Source organism: Homalodisca vitripennis, chromosome 2 (assembly GCF_021130785.1).
Source record: "Homalodisca vitripennis isolate AUS2020 chromosome 2, UT_GWSS_2.1, whole genome shotgun sequence".
Taxonomy (NCBI): domain Eukaryota; kingdom Metazoa; phylum Arthropoda; class Insecta; order Hemiptera; family Cicadellidae; genus Homalodisca; species Homalodisca vitripennis.
In genome coordinates, this window is record NC_060208.1 from 118,725,941 (window position 1) to 118,743,865 (window position 17,925).

The following is a 17,925-nucleotide window of genomic DNA, read 5'->3' on the forward strand; positions in this document are numbered from 1 at the left end:
TGGCACTCAGCAGTATTCTTGTTCATCAGAAGAAACCATTCCTTGCCACGCGGAGGTTTCTTGTGAAGTGGGAGGGAAAGGTTCTCGTACTTCACCGACAAGCTGTATAAGTATATTAATTGATTCCTGAAAGCACTAAAGGGCCGATTTTCCAACATAGAACAGAATAGCTGTTAGTTTATAAACGTTCAGATATTGCTAGACGTACATCTAAAACGCGTTATTTGAAATAATAGTGTTTTAAAACTGTTAAGATTCTTATTTGTTCCAATATGCAAAGATACATTTTGTATTTTTTATCAAGTAATGAGGAATTTGGGCTAGAATATAACATTTAGTAACTCAATTTCAGGTGCATGTACCATGCAGGATCATTTATGGCGGATGTCCATAATTGGCCTCTTGTGCGTGAAAGCATAGTTTCCTTATATCTTTATGAGTTAGCCTTGTTTATACCTTGTCCTAGCAGCAAGTATTCTAATGAAACGTCTATTTTATTAGTATGAGAGGGGCTAGCCTTTCAAACCGAAAAAACTCATTGGTTGATATATATTTTTTGCACTTTAGGACATTATATATTCAAAAGTGGATGATAATTTAGCACGTCCTAAGAATTAGTCTGATATTTTTTTTTATTCCTGTTGTCAAATCCTAAAATACAAGACCTTACTCAACCTTTTCATATACTCTTGGCTCTGTAGCGTGCATTCCAAACCGGCATTCTTGATTTTAGTCTCGTCCAAATTTGCATTCTAATTCATAACAAAATAATTAATTATTTTACAGGTAGAAATAACTGTATTTAGTTTTCTAAATACATCCTTACAATTTCCTTATTACAAAAGATTATGTTGCAATGTGGGGGTTTAATGAGATAGTTCTCTAGATCGTGTAAATTGTGCAGAACACATACGATTTATTTCATCTTAAACGTAAACTTTAATCTGAAAACTACGACCGATTTGGTAATATTTATTATTGCCAATCTTGCAATAAAACTGTATTTACAAGTTGAAATATTAGTATGTATAATTATTTTTTTTACATTCTTGCATTTCCAAGTCCGCCAAGAAGGCGATATGATACTTTGAACCTGTACAATATCTTAGGAAAGAGTCAGACAATAGATCAAGTCGGTTGAGGGTGCCAAGGACTGAGACTAGTGTTTAGAGCGGTGTGGTGTGCATGTGTGTGTGTATGTGTGCGTGTGTGTCTGACAGTGAAACATTAGCCCATTAAACGAACGTTCTTTACGCCACGCCAGTTGGGCTTGTAATGTTGGGGGCGGGGAGAGGCGTCTATGTATAGCCCAGTGTCTGCCTACCAAACATCTTTGTTTTACCGTTACTTATTTCTGGTTCGCAAACTTTTGTCTCATAACATTTGTTTAGCATATGATTAGCCACACAAAGTGGTGGTTAGTAATGGCCTTGGGTGACCGAGTGATGCCATAGAATGGATTGTTACATTCACGGACAATAAAGATTCATATTTTTTGTGAAGCTAAATATTCAAAATCGTATACATTATCAAGATTTATAATGATATTTGACTTCTCTCGGTCCTATCAGTTGTTCCAAACAGATGAAGTTGCTTCTGAGACCAGGATGAGCGGATATCTTTTCATGAGCGTTCGGCCACGTGTTTTGGAGTTTTTCACAACTCTTTATTTTCACTTTCTAACATGAAACATTTCAATAAGGCTATAGGAAAAATCTTAGTTTTTGAATCATTTAAGCATTTCAAAGCCAGCTCAAATTATTTAGTAAGTTATTATTAATTTCTTTGGTAAGTTCACGCTTATATTTATTTGAACAGGAATCTCTAGTCTGCATACTTGAAAGCCAAAATAAGTTATAGGTAACGGAAGGACCGTGTGAAAAAAGCATGATATATCTTGCTCCTAATCCACGTAAGGCGGCTTGGGACAATGAGCGAGACTGGTAAACCTAGGGCAATAATGAAGTGCTCGTCCAGTTCCGATAATTTTTAACAAGTTTATTCTGGGAAAGCAGAGCGAATTGAGGAACCCATACCACCATGTTAAAACATTGGCCATCTGAGCTTTACCAAAATTGGTGTACCAAATAATTTGTTAACTAAGTGGAATTATGTTGGCCAGTCTCTGATAATGTGGATAACTTTAAGGAAAAGGAATTATGTCACTAATCCTTGCGTAAGGCCGTCCAATGTGTTCCTGACGGAATCCTACTGGAGAACCTGGAGGCATAATGTGTTTGTGTATCAGCCTTGCAATTAATTTGTTCCTTTTTCAGGGATCGTAAGCAACAGGGGCCTCATCTTCGACCCTTTCGATTAGCTACGGTGTCCCACAGGGCTCGATCATTGGCTCTGTGCTGTTCATAGTAACAGTAAATGACATCAGTCTGCTGAGTGATATATTGCTTTTTGCCGACAATACTACCCTCTTTTTAAGGACAAAAAGTCAGAGGATACAGTGGCAATGGCAAACGAGATCTTTGTCTGAGAGGAGTGGTTTTGTTAGAGGACCACCTTATTACTGTTTATCGCTGTCTCTTCCAGGGCTCATGCCTCAGGGTTTGCCACTGCCTTGTGTCTCCAGAAGAAGGCTGTCAGGATATTTTTTCCGCTGGTAGTCTGGAACACTGCAGGCCTATTGCCTAAAACGAAGTCCCTCCCAGTTGACGCCCAATACATTTTTGTTAGCTTGCTTCATGTGAGAGCAAATCTGGATTCCTTTGGTACAAGAGCAGAGCTACAAACTCGTAACCTTCGACGAGGTAATGAGGTCAACATTCCACGATCCAGGCTGAGCAAGAAGAAAGATTGCTTCCCCAAATTGACTATGAGAATGTTCAACAATCAGCCTGGTGCTGTGAAAGACCTGGATTATACCAAATTCTAGTCCAAATTAAAGACCCGGTAAATAGAGAGACTTTTTACTCACTGAAGGAGTATTTTGACAGAAACTTTAGTGGCCTTCTTAGCGACCGATATTCTTGTATTGGTTTTCAAAAATTGTATTTATTATTTTTTTGCAATTTCCTACCATGGAGATCAACGATGACGTAAACAAGTGTCAAGTAAATAAGTTGAAAAATTAATCCTCAACCTGGTGAGATTTACTAACACATATATGATTAGTTTCCATCAAAATTAATGTATAACTTAGTGAACAGTACTTCAGTATACTATTTGGTTTTTTCCTCAATAATTTCTCATTCATTGTTGATTGTATTTGTACGCTGCGTTATGCAAAAGTCCTAATACTTTTTCCAATCCATTAGATGTCAAACATTTTACTCACAAACTACATGTTTAACAAATTTAGTTAAGAGTCTATACAAATATAATTATGATGCATTTTAATCAGAACTTTCAAATCATTTTTAAGAAAACATATTATTAATGAAAATATGTAAATAAATAGTCTAATTTGTAAAATAGTAATACATTTTTGCCAATAATAGTAGCAAGTTATATATGAATTTACTGTCACTCACGTTTCAACGTCTATTGATTTATACTTTTAATTCCTTTTTTTAATTCAGTGACATGGTAGATCAATTCTCGTTCTCAATTAACGTTTAAGAGACAGTCAACCACGTCACGCGATGGTAGTGCACGACCACGAACTCAACATCGCGTGCACTCTTTTCCATGAATCGGGGACATCCGAACGATCTGAGCTTGCTGGACAGTTATAAATTTGCTCGATCCTACTAGTAATATAATTTTAAATATTTGTCCTTCCAGCACAAAAAAATTAACAAACTGGTTGAGTACACGTTCTTATGTAATTACTTTCAACACTACACCACCCCCACTAGCAAGTAAATGTGTCATTTAAATGCATAGAGATGTTGAAAATGGTAACAGTGGTAGCAAAGGCTGAAAAACTTGTTTACATTTAATGTCTTGAAAGTAATAACACTTCTTATTTCAGCCCATTCCGTAATTGTTGTTGTGCGCTGAATTTACCCAGATAAGAAAATTGGAGTTTCTACATGAAAGATACTTTTAAAAGCAGATTAAAAATATTAAGTACACAGTGTTTAATTTGTAGTGTAATTACATTTAAACACATAAACCAATATTTAATACTTTTATTTTTGTGAGGCCTTTCGATCGCAAGGCTATCTCCGTCAAACACATCACTTTTGTAAAAGTATTAAATATTGGATTATGTGTTTAAATGTAATTAAGTTAACAGTAGCTAATATAACCTCCATCTTCAAAATACTTAAAATACGTAACATTGGAATTTTAGTACTATTATGCATTTATTAAAGGGGACGCCAAATATTAATTCAAATAATCTATAATATTAACACTGCAATAAAATTCAAATTAGTTTTAGATTAATATATGCACATAGTGTTTTGAAATTGCTTACTTAATATTATGTATGGTACAGTAGCTATGGAAAAGTACTGGAGGAATATGTGTAAACATGTCACAACGAATCAAATTTTTAGAAACTTCAGTGTGCGAGCACGTATCCACTGCAAACGTCACGATCAATAGTACACGTAGTTTTGGGGTCCTTGTCCCCAAGAAAAACCAGCGAGATCAGCAAAGCCTGTGTAGAAATAACGCGGAGTGCGATACTGATCTGATGTGAATGGATATACAACTATGCTGTAGTCAACATGCTCATCGTTTATTTAGATGGTCTTCAGACTAACAAAATAGGAGAATATAGCGAACTAGGATTAGAAAGTGTATTATTGCCGGGATAGCTCCACGTAGTAGGGAGGACACCATTGAAGGAAATATCTCCTTAACACTAAATGTTGTAAGCTGTGTTTTGTAACGGGGTTTTTACTGGGGTAAAATGAATTATAACTTGAAATGAAGTACGAGAGCCAAAAAATTTAAACGTGACGGAAAACATTTTCTGTTTATGGAAATATGTCTAGTTATCGAAAATGCTCGATTTTTTTTGTAAAATCATAACTTTTGATTTGAAAATTTTAGTTTACAATAAATTATGTATAGATTTAAAAATCAGTAACTTTTTAGAAAATTACATACTGTACGTTTCTGGTACCTATAGTAAATTATTTTGATGTCACACACAAACACAATATATATATATATATATATATATATATATATATATATATATATATATATATATATATATATATTTCCATATATACGAGGTGTGTTAGAAAAGTAATGAGATTGGTACACTGCGGGAGATCTGGCAACGTTGTTGTGTCTACCGGCTGACGCTAAACCTGTTTATTTATCCCTTCCACTTCCTCAGTCCGAGTTACAACTCCGTACAGTTAACACATTAGTTTTGACAGCGCCATTAGTAAAGTTGTGTTTTAATTGTGCGTCACAGAAATGGAGCATCGAAATTTAGAGCAACGTTGTGCAATAAAGTTTTGTGCTAAACTTGGTGAATCCGCGAGTGTGACTTTTGAAAAGTTGAAACAGGTCTATGGGAAAACAGTGCTTATCGAGAGCACAAGTTTTCCGCTGGCACAAATCATTTTTTGGAAGGCCTGAGAACACGTTGAAGATGAACCTCGCTCAGGGAGACCTTTGACTTCAAGAACGGACGAAAACATGGATCGTGTGAGGGCGCTTGTGAGATCAGACCGTCGTTTAACAATAAAGATGATCAGTGAAACAGCTAAATTTAAACACTTTCACCGTGCATCAAATTGTGACAGATGATTTGAACATGCGAAAGGTTTGTGCCAAATTGGTGCCGAAAAATCTCACAACTGAACAGAAGGACAATCGAAAAAATGTGTGCGTTGATCTTCTTGAGAGGATTGCTAATGACCAAGAATTCTTCAATTGTGTGATCACTGGTGATGAATCCTGGTGAAAATATTGAGTACGATTCCTGAACACAAAGCGGCAAAGTAAAGAATGGCACACTTCGTCATCTCCTCGGCCGAAGAAATGTCGAATGAGCAAATCAAAGATCGACAGGAAAGGTATCGTACACAAAGAATTTGTTCCACCAGGACAAACTGTCAACCAAGTGTTTTTTTTTATAAAAGTGTCCCTTGAAAATTTTGAGGAAAAAGAAGTGATCCGTGTGAGACCGGAAATTGCAGACAAGTGGATGCTTCATCATGACAATGCTCCATGTCACACGGCCATTTCCATCTGTGAATTTTTGAACTCAAAACGCATTACTGTTGTTCCTCAACCCCCCTATTCACCTGATTTAAGATTTAAGTCCTATTGTGACTTTTTTCCTCTTCACGAAATTGAAACATGTCCTAAAAGGACGTCATTTTGGAACTCTGGAGAACATTCAAAAGACTGTGACCGACCAGTTAAAAGCCATACCAATTGAAGACTTCCAGCGCTGCTACCAAGAGTGGGAACGAACGACTCCGCCGATGTATAGCTGCCCAAGGAAACTACTTTGAAGGGGATAACATTGTTGTTTGAAAAATAATAAAAACTTTGGTTAGTATGAAAATCAGTCTCATTATTTTTCTAACACACCTCGTACATGAGCACTAATGGAAATATTTCACAATATATATATATATATATATACCATCTGATATATATACACAATATATATCAGATGGTATGAACCTATGATTCTCTTTTCCTTCTTATCAAAATATTTAGTTCTATGTAAACATTTACAAGCATTCTACATACAGCTAATTGGAATCTTGTTTTTAATGGTATTTATTTGTTAAAATTCTATTTTGTTTAAGTTTTTAATTCTTGGTTTGGGTTCTGTTTCTGTGTTTTATTAACTCAGTGTGTTTCTGATGAAGGGTTCTGAACTCGAAAATTAACATGAGCACTAATGGAAATATTTCACAATATTAATAAACAAAACATTATTGATACTTACTGTATATAATATACTATAGTACTAATAAGTATAAAAACAAGTAACGTTAAATGATACGTTATGTTTTGCTGTTGGTACCAGTGACGCGTATCGAAAGCCATTATCATGACAGACGGAGTCAGACTGCACAGCTCATAACTTACTGATGTCGTGGGTAGACAAAGTTTGCTCTGGAGTTACATTTGCATCTTTGCTCTTGTAACCTAGTGTAGAGTTGGAGTCTTGAAACAAACGTATTCTGTCTTTGTGTGCACCGTTACTTAAAGAACCGTAGTTTGACCCACTTGTTCCACAAACAGAGCTGGGAAAGGTTTTGGACTCAAAGCACATTTTAAACCAATTTAAATGTAAATTTGGGCAATCGTGTATTGTATCACCTTACGGAACTGAAATTCTAACTTTGTTGTGTCTCTAAGTGATTATGTTTCGTACATCATAATGAGAAACAGTTCAGGACAGGAAGGTATGAGTGGGTTGTAATACAATGCTCATAAAGTATTATGCCATTATTGTTATTCGAAGAATTATGGGATACGTGTCATTTAAAAGATATAATTAATACGTGTAAAAATTCTTTTTAGTTTTTTCCATATTTCTATAGGTTATTCTGAAAAAAAATCTCACACTTTGTCGTACTTCATCATATAAACGTTCAAAAATCATACACTTTACAATTCGGTTGGATCCATATCAGGTATATTTTTAAAATGAGAAAAAGCCCATAACGCTATGATCAAAAATAAGGGCTACATAAGGTGTAACATTGCTTTATAAGGAGAAACTCAAGGTCACTTTACTACAGTAGAACCTTAAAGCACTAACTACGGATGTCAACAATATTCAAGTAGACATTCTAGAAAGAGTAAACAATAAATTAATTTGGTTTTCTTTCTTAATCAAGAAACAACAAAGCTTAATTTTCACATGTTTAGTGGAGGAGTAAAAGGTAATCAATTTTGAAAGGACTAAACCAAGTATTTTTAATACTAGTTTCTAAAAATTAGATCACTTCTGGAGGGAATCATAGTGGAACTGACACAGCATGCATGGTACCATGGGAACGGCCGGATGTAGGTTGTTGAATGTAAGTCTCTAACTGAAATGTATATTTTTTAACACTTTCTTTCAACACAATAAAATAACTACTGCATTTACATAAACTTTTAAGGACAAAATATTATTTTAAGGAATAAGGAATTATTTTATTAGAAAACTAAACTAAGGACTAATTAGGACTAAACTAACTAACTAATTATAAGGACAAAATATTATTTTAAGGAATAAGGAATTATTTTATTAGAAAACTCTATGGCACATTTACCGCATGTTGAATGTTTTATTGGTTCGTATCTATTTATAATGTTTCATAAATATATTCCAAGGATATTCAAGAATGCAAGGAGAATGAAATTTTATGTAGATAGCAGTATAAAAAACGTATTTTTTAATAAAGTATTGTGAAGACCTAGCCTAGATCAAGTAATATAAATACAAATCAAGATTTAATTTTCACAAAAACACTAAATATATTTCGTATCAGTTTATATTATTTTTCCTGCATCACAATGGACATGCCTATAAACATTAATGCGATTTACACTTTTTCCATATTTACATATTTACCGTTGATAGTTTCTTTAAATTAAGCATTAAATTCTTGGGATATTAAATTAGAATTGAATGCATAATAAAATGCGTTTTAAAAAAAATGTTTACTTATACGACTTTTACAAAAAGTATGTAGCTAAATAATCGTATATTGTACAGAACAATAAATCTTGTGGTGTTCTGGTTCACGCTTCGAGTAAACACACGTGACAGGAGTCCGGGGGCACTATTGTACTTTATAAGCACACAACATGATCGAATTCGATACAGAAATTTCCTCTAAGAAAAACATTAATCGTCGGCCACGCCAGTTTTGGTACAGTTAATGATATCCTCCCAGTTAAGTGTCAGCTAACTATATATTATATTGATGACATCACTCTCTGTACCTAGTTATCTGACAATGATATAACTATAATTTATGTAATTTGCGGTAAAAGTGTATCAAACTATAAAAAATAAAAGTTATCATTTTTAACACATTTCGATCACAAAAACACTAGCGCCACTGATGATTAATGTTCTCTTTTAGAAAATGTCCTCTATCGATTATACGAAAACCCCGGTTGTGTGCTTCACAGCGAAAATTGGCTCTCATCCCTTGGAGTATGAGACATGTTTGCTTTGCAGTAGAGGACCATATGGGGAGTCGGATGGCCAATACCTGCCCATGTTACAATTTAGTATACTTTATGTACCTATATCTCTAGAACCGTAATATATAGAGCCACAATTTAAAAAGTATGTTTTTCCTTATATAAAACTAGCGGGCCCGGCGCGCTTTGCTGCGCATTTCAATAATTTTTTGCAAAAGTTGCCCGCGGCTTCGCACGCAATTTCCCGTTGAAAACAGTACACTATATTCACTTATTCTTTTTCTATCACATTCTAAACATTGCTGAGATAATTGATAGTCGTTCCATCGTGAGCCTCTTGGGCGTATTATGAAGGTATGTACCATATTCCTGCCTCTATCTAGCTGTTACCCACGGCTTCGCACGCAAATCTTAAGAACCGAAGTCCTTATATTACTTAGTAAATTTTTTTTTTACTATAATAAATTTTAGATTAAATTAGTTATATCTCCGATGCCACGATTGAGCTTGCTTTGTTGTCTCGATCGAGAGAATATGTACACACGGAGTTTTGAGAACCATACTTCTGTCAAAAAAAAACAACTAAGGTTGATTTTATAACATTCTTTATATTTGTAGCCAACGTAAGATAGTAATTATGATATCTGCATTACTCTTCTGATCAAGCATGAGCATGGTTTATATTAAATAAATATTGCAGTTAAAGGTGAATTTTTACGTCAAATTTGAATTGTATTATCTGGATAGTAAAGTCTATGTTTAACAGTGATTGCAAAAACAGTTTAAACAAAATTTGTCGTTTCTCTTAAGCTTACTCTATGCTTTAAAACTATAAGTGTAATATATGTTTATAAAGAACAGCTGATTAAAAATTTGAAAAAAAGTTAACATATGTTTGCTGCAATGCATTTCTTATGGGTATTTCTGTAACCAGTGGGGCGGAATCCTGAATCGGGAAAGGGATGGGCATAGCTTATAAACCTTCTCCGTGGAAAAATACATATACGTACAAATTTTCATCATGATCGGTCCAATAGTTCACGATTCCATAAAGGACAAACATACAAACATTCATTTATATATATATAGACTAAACAATTTGAGTACAGGTATTTTTTTCAAAAATTATTTCTAATGAGTCCTTGACAAATTTTTGTAAAATCTTAAATAAAATATACTTAAAATTAGTCTAAAACTTACTGTAAATAAGTAACTACAATTTATATTCAGTTATATATATATAATAATATGTACAGAATTATCCACTTAACAATTAAAAAAATCTGTGTGACATTATATAGTATAGTTCCTGAGAAAAAGGTACATTTAGACACAAAAACAGTTTTTTTTTCAGAAAACGCATTTAAATTATGGTATCTAAATAGATGGTACTAACTCACATTTAGTAGTGACCAGAAGCATATGCAGGTTGTCTGCACTCTCCTCCTCTTCAAACTGCCCCCTAACCTCAGCTTGGCCATTGCGGTCTTCTGCCGACACTTTTTTTCCAGTTCTTTGATGGCCTTTTCCCCTTTTTTTATCCTTAGTTCATCTTGATTTTTCGCCAACATGAACAAATTGTTGCCAGGTTTGTACCCTAACTGTTTTAGAACTTTACACCTTACAATGTTGCCTGTATTAAAACATGCCACAGATTCATAGACACCAAGTTCCAGAGTTGACTTCAAAACAAATTTATTTTTATGAACCCGCGACCATATCATGTTGTTCATTGATTCATTGGGATTTTCTGTGCCCCCATGTAGGCATTTCCTTAGGAGATCTGGTGAAGCCAAGTCCCTAAAAATGGGTTTTATTTCATCCATGACCTCTTTCGGAAGATGAAAATGTCCTTCATGGTCGTACAACTCATTATTGGCCTTCGCCCTCTGGTATTTGCACCAGTTGTTATGGCCTTTAGGGCAAAGATTATGCAAAGGGGTCAAATTTGTTGAACACAGGTGAAAGAATTCTGCCCATTCAGCACGTCTCATTTCTTCTTCATTAGAGGTGTTCCTTCAAATGGCCAGCCCATAGTATTTCTGGATGTCCATTATGGCAATATCCGTCAACCGACCACGACCTCCAACTGTCTTACCATCCGCAAGTTTTTTCCTGACAATTTTGATTTTAGTTTTCTTTCAAGCGTGCCCCCATTCTCTTTTGTATATGCCTTACACATTCTAGTGTTTGTACTTTCAGGGTAGGGCCATAAGGCATAAGCTGTTCAACTTCAGGAACAGCTGCACTATCGCCATCTCCCAAATAATATTTATACTTTACCCCGTACTTTTCTTGTGATTCCGAAAAAATCTCTGTTACTCTTTGTATTTCCATCCCACCACTAACTCCCTCATAGTTTGCAATGCATTTTTCATCATGTTGCCTTTCAAGCCTGCCCTTGCATCTTCAATATTTACTAAATATCTTCACATCTAGAACTTTGCATGTGTTGATATTTACTGCCGTAACAACACCGTTCAGAGATCTGTGCCCGCGTTTCTGCCACGTACCATCCAACGCCACATAAAGAGTATCCCTATCACCTTCATTGTCAATAAGAGCTTCTTCCACAGCATTTTTAAAACTCTGTGTACAAACCTCTTTGACTGGTTTACAAAGCCTTTTGTTATAATATTTAAATGCCGGGGGTTAGGCAAATTCATGACACCGCAAACTGTTTTGCTTCCTCCTCCCTTTTACCAATACATCTAAACCCATATACTAGCCTAGTGTTTAGCTCTGATGGTTCAGTGCTTTTCTTATTATCATTATGCTCAGATACTTCAAATCCACATCCAGTACATTTAATGAATAACTTTACACTTAGGCCTAGCCTATTAGATGAACTGAAAATTTGTTTTAGTAAGTCCTCAAGATGTTTGATATTTAGAATGTCATAGCACTGACCTGGTTCCTCAATAAATGAATCGTAAATATTCTGACTTGGTCCTAATTTTTTCTTAGAAGAACTTTCTTTTTTAGTTACACCAGGACTAGCAGAATCTGGAGTGGAAGGAAAAGGATTAAGCCTAGATGGACCAGGCTCAATCACTAAATTTACACTTTCATTCTCAGATAACTTACGATTTTCTCGACCCAAAAAATTGTTTTGGTCTCTTCTGAAACACTTTCGAATTACGTGGCATTTTAAAAAACCAATCAAATATGAAACACTTCACTATAAACTCTTTACTCACTTCAGAACAAAACACTGTTATAAAAGTAAATAAAACATACGTAAACACAAACAACAGATTATTAAAGCTTTGTAAATGCAATAGCAAGGTACAGTGAAAGAGGAGTAGATCCATAGAGTAAGCACAAAAAAAACACTTCATAGACAACTACCATATACCATATGAAATAAATGGAGCGCCGCTGAACTGTGGTAGGCGATGAAAAGTAATAATGTTTGACAACATGTGTTTCAAATTGCCATAAAACTACTTCTGTGTATCGTAATTATATAAATGTGGTATTTTTTTGGAAGTACAAAAAATGGAGATAATTTATATAAAAAATTTGTTTCATAAAAATAAGGTTTTGGCCATCCGACTCCCCTTAACATTGCATTGTATTATTCTATTTTACACAAGCTTAATCAACTGGAGTAATTATTACTTTTATATGAATTACAGTTTTAACACATTTCACAGCTAGATACTCTTAGCGTAACAAACTCCTAAGTGTTATACACTGGTCTGACCTGTTTGTACTGAGGTGAAAGCAACCACTAGGATAGTATAGGGAACCAGACGTCCCAGCATACTGCAGCACTGTCTCTATCTGACACTCTTGTACCACATGGCTACAGCAACCTGTACAACACATTCTTACTTCAGCAATAAATAATGGTGAGTATATATTAATATCAAAACAAGTACATCTATTAGTACAGAGATAGTCGAATATAAAAGGACACAAAGATGAGCCTCAACTATGAAATGTTGTCGCATGCGCGACGGAGATAGTGGGGTTAGGCCACCCTCAGATGTTATTAGATTCAGCTATTAGTTCAGTTCGTATTAGTCGTTTAATAAATAAGTCAATTAAGTTCTTCAAAATATAGCAGTTACATGCAGCAATACCTGGATTATTAGATGAGAAGACAAAAACTAATCGTGAACCACGTGTAGTCGTCAAATGAAAGAAACTCATTCACATTAACAGTAAAGGGTTAGTAGAGCGTTTCTTTTCAGCTTTATGTCTTTAAAGAGCTAAAGAGCCCTGTGGGGAAACGGCACGGGCGCGAGAACCCTTTTTACTTTTACTATCTAGCATATAAACTCTCTTCTTAGCTCATTTCCAGTTTTTATCACACTCATGCCCTGTACGTAATTACTAGTTGTTGCAATAATTATAGCTCATTATTAGAACAAATGGAATAGTTATGCAAGGAAAGTGCAAAAGTAAAAATTACCTATCTAACAGTGAGTTGGTTTCTCACTGAATATAAGGTAACCGTGACAGTATGTAATCTCCTGCTGTATTCTATTATTAAACACAAACTTTGAGGAACATACAATACCGTTTTTCATACATTTCTTCGGTTTTATTGCGAAACAATCAATTCACTCCTAAGCTACAGCCAAGATCCCAGGATGGCCTACATTCCTGATACCGTCTCAACTTCTATTTTAATAAAGTTCATTATCAATATATTTCCCTAACTTTCAAGATCAACTAAAGTACGATTGTGAAACTTGAAATATTTCTTACCAAACCCTTATGGTCCGAGGATTTCTTATAATTCAGATATCGTCTTGGCTTCAGTTTTAATAAATTTCACTATAGCATAGATTTTAATGTATATATATAACGAAATTTTTACTTATTACTATTTTAGCGGCACTATGAATCACAGCCTTTACAACCTTTTAATTAAATTTAAATTCATACCCCTCGTCGTTACATCGTTCCAAAGATCTTCTGACTGTCCTGTTTGGAGTATGATTATTAACGATTATTTTCTAAAACTTCTATTTCCCTAACGCTATAATCAGTACCAGTGACAAATAACACTACTATATACCCCTTCAGGGTAAACATCAGTATCAAAGAAAAATAGTACCACTATATATTTCGTCATAGTCGAAACAAGAATCAGATAAAATTACTATGTGCCGCGTCTGGGTCAACACCAGTATCAGAGACCAATAATGCTTACTATGTACCGCGTCTGGGTCAACACCAGTATCAGAGACCAATAATACTTACTATGTACCGCGTCTGGGTCAACACCAGTATCAGAGACCAATAATACTTACTATGTACCGCGTCTGGGTCAACAACAGTATCAGAGACCAATAATACTTACTATGTGCCGCGTCTGGGTCAACACCAGTATCAGAGACCAATAATACTTACTATGTGCCGCGTATGGGTCAACACCAGTGTCAGAGACCAAGAATACTTACTATGTACCGCGTCTGGGTCAACAACTGTATCAGAGACCAATAATACCCATATATATGCCGTCAAAGTCAACGTCAGTATTAGAGACCAACAATATATACCCCATTAGGGTCTACATGAATATCACACTCACATAGTCCAACTCCGTCAGGGTCAACACTGGTATCAGAGACCAATACTACTATGTACCGCGTCTGGGTCAACACCAGTGTCAGAGACCAAGAATACTTACTATGTACCGCGTCTGGGTCAACAACTGTATCAGAGACCAATAATACCAATATATATGCCGTCAACGTCAGTATTAGAGACCAACAATATATACCCCATTAGGGTCAACACTGGTATCAGAGACCAATACTACTATGTACCGCGTCTGGGTCAACACCAGTGTCAGAGACCAAGAATACTTACTATGTACCGCGTCTGAGTCAACAACTGTATCAGAGACCAATAATACCAATATATATGCCGTCAAAGTCAACGTCAGTATTAGAGACCAACAATATATACCCCATTAGGGTCAACATTAATATCACACTCACATAGTCCAACTCCGTCAGGGTCAACACTGGTATCAGAGACCAATACTACTATGTACCGCGTCTGGGTCAACATCAGTATTAGAAACCAATAACGATACTATTTACCCCGTCATGCTCAAAATCTGTCATCTTTTGTTAACTACATAACTACATAAATCAAAGAACTTGTGCCAAAACTTATCTTAAATACTCCAGTGGTCTTAGGGTGAATCTAGCACCTATAAAGACTCATAAGGTGACTGATATAAAATACGAGTGTTAGGGCCACGTTGCGTTGTGTAAACATTAGTTTTAATTAAATATCGAGTCGGTTCAACTTAGATGAATTTGATAGGACGTAGTGTGCAGTCCATGTGTTACTAAAACTTATTAATAAAACATCACTGTAGGCATATGATTCAAAAGGAACGTTCAGAAAGGCTGAAGATGAAGTGAGAGTAAAGAGAGAAAGGGAGGACCCCAGGCGATCGATAGAAGAGTGCCGTGGGACACTCCGGCCTCGGCTCCGGTGTGACGCGGCTACTCCTAACGTCGCGTCGCGTCATACAATTTAATAATTTCTGCGGTTATAAATTTCAGTGTGACAGTAATTGTAGTGCTGCTGTCAACTCGCTTATATTAAAAAGCTAGACGTGATGACTGACTTGCAAACATATTTTCTGAAATTTTCTTCGCAATCTAGAACTTGAAACTCGGCATATGAACTGTGCTCAAATCAAAATTAAAAGTAAATTATTGACATTTTGTTATATTGATGGCACCATTTAGAACAAAAGATTATTTTCGTTTACTTACTGTGGAAATTATTTTTAAAAGTGATATTTTACCAGATATACAAAAGTAACCGTAGCACTCTCTTAAGTTTTCGCATTTTACACGTGACCCCTTCGTACATGATTTAGAGCTTCATTAATACTCGTATAACATTTCAAATATGAAAACCAAAAATAGAAAACGTTTTTCCAAATTTAATCGTGTTCTGAAAATATTTAACAATAATGAAAAGTCGCATAACAATTATTTTTTAAGGAGATCCGAATACTTTGACAGTGTTTGGAGAGAAAATCAAAGGAAAACTATGGTAAGTAAAGTCTGTATTTTCCTACCACCGCACAATATATACAACATCTGATATGGTATAAAAGTAAGTTTGACTTTGTGTTGTTTCAATTTTTGACAATGTCAAATACGTGGGTCCCACCATCAAAAGAGTCTAAGTGATTGGTTAAATCCAATATTTAAATACAATCCTAGAGCAGAATACTACATTACAGATACTACTTTTATTAATCCAACTAAAACTTTTAGTTTCGAGGACTTTAAGTATTTATCAAAGTTCTCTGAGTTTCAAGGTACACATAGTTTAAGACCTATTTTAGAAGAACAAACGAGATACCGACCGGAATAAGCATACGACTAGAGTGAATATCATATAAGTTTTCTGGTTCAAACCGCGCCCAAATATTGTTAACACAGTCATATTCTTGAAATATTTTAGGTTCGATTGCAGAGTCATTTTTAATCAACAGATTGTAAACCAATAGTGGTGATAGAACACCTCTGCTTATTCACGTTAGATGAAGGAGGCAGCGGCTATAACGTGATTAGCTCTAGCTTTACAGACCAACGACCAATTGGGTCAAAAGCGATCAACATGCATTTTTACCACGGTCTCCCAGCTTTTAGATAATTTTACACTCTCTTCATTGTTAAAATTATTTCTTTCTTGACTACATATATCCTATCTTATCTCATCTATTTTTTTCTTTCTTTTTTATTTACCTTAATCCTTGGATAGTAAAGAGATTGCAAATACTATTATTTTGTCAGTTATATTGCATATGTATGTGTGTTTGGTAAGTTTATAAACCAAATATATAATAGAAATTGACAAAAAATTTTAATCGACCTGTTGCTAATATAATAATTATTTAATTTTGGTTACAAAGTGCGTTTACAAGAAGGACATGGAATAACAATTCTAAAACCTTTAGGAATAAGCATACTATGAATCTTTGATAGTGGACAGATATATAAATTAAAATATTTAGTTACGAAAAGATTGGTGAATTAATAATATATCATGGCCCACACTGTGTGGAAGCTGTGGGCGGACTCTTGGCAGCATCCTGGCCACACCAGAGATATCCCGTGGAGAGATAAGTATTATCATGGAACTCTATCTTGCCTATGTTGGAAATGAATTTTCATAGAAAATTTCGTCTTTAACTGGTTTCTTTCTCGAGATATCCTGCAGACAGACATACAGAATATAAATTTAGCCAGGTTTCATTGTAATTAACACCCAGGTAAGAAACATTTGGTCAGAAGAATTGCGTTTTCTACTTATGTGTTTTAATCTCCAATTTCTGTTTGTGTCTTTCTTAACGATGAAACATCGTGCAAACGTATGTTGTAATTCCTTTCATTCGGCTTCCACCTGGATAGAGAAAACACACAAAGACACGTAATTTACTTTTTTGGTCACTCAGCAGTGAAATAATCACACAGTATGAATTCTCATTTGCAACAATCGTACATAATTCAATTTAAAATGGAGTATTACATTAAAACTTTCATTAAAAGAAGAAATACACAATAACGGTAATGAGATACTGGCAAGAAAGACACAATTAATGTTGTTGACTTAGACAATGAAATTGTGAACTAAGACAAAGTAAGTCATATTACGCCTCAGGAGATGAAAGTTACTTTGCTTGTAAGTTGTTCCACAACTTAAGGGGCATTTTCCTAGACGCGTGTCTTCTACACTGAACAAAACGCAAAGTATTCTTCGCTGATTAACCTGCGAACATTAGTAGGTTTACTTTCCCAGAACTGGCTCGATTTAGGCTCTAACATGAAGTTACCGATAAAGTTAGATTCCCCGCATTGTGCATTACACTTAATCTAAATTACGCTG

The 17,925-nt window shown here is 35.0% G+C and overlaps 1 protein-coding gene across 2 annotated transcripts in view; it reads right to left on the bottom strand.

Annotated features, from left to right (window-relative positions):
* LOC124354651 (lachesin-like) overlaps window positions 1-17,925 on the bottom strand; it is a 65,294-nt gene that overhangs the window by 29,828 nt on the left and 17,541 nt on the right. For both annotated transcript variants that reach the window (XM_046805275.1, XM_046805274.1), the window contains exon 2: window positions 12,749-12,860. In XM_046805275.1, the coding sequence (XP_046661231.1) occupies window positions 12,749-12,809 (61 nt within the window). In that variant the 5' untranslated portion in view covers window positions 12,810-12,860. The remainder of the gene's footprint in view (window positions 1-12,748; window positions 12,861-17,925) is intronic.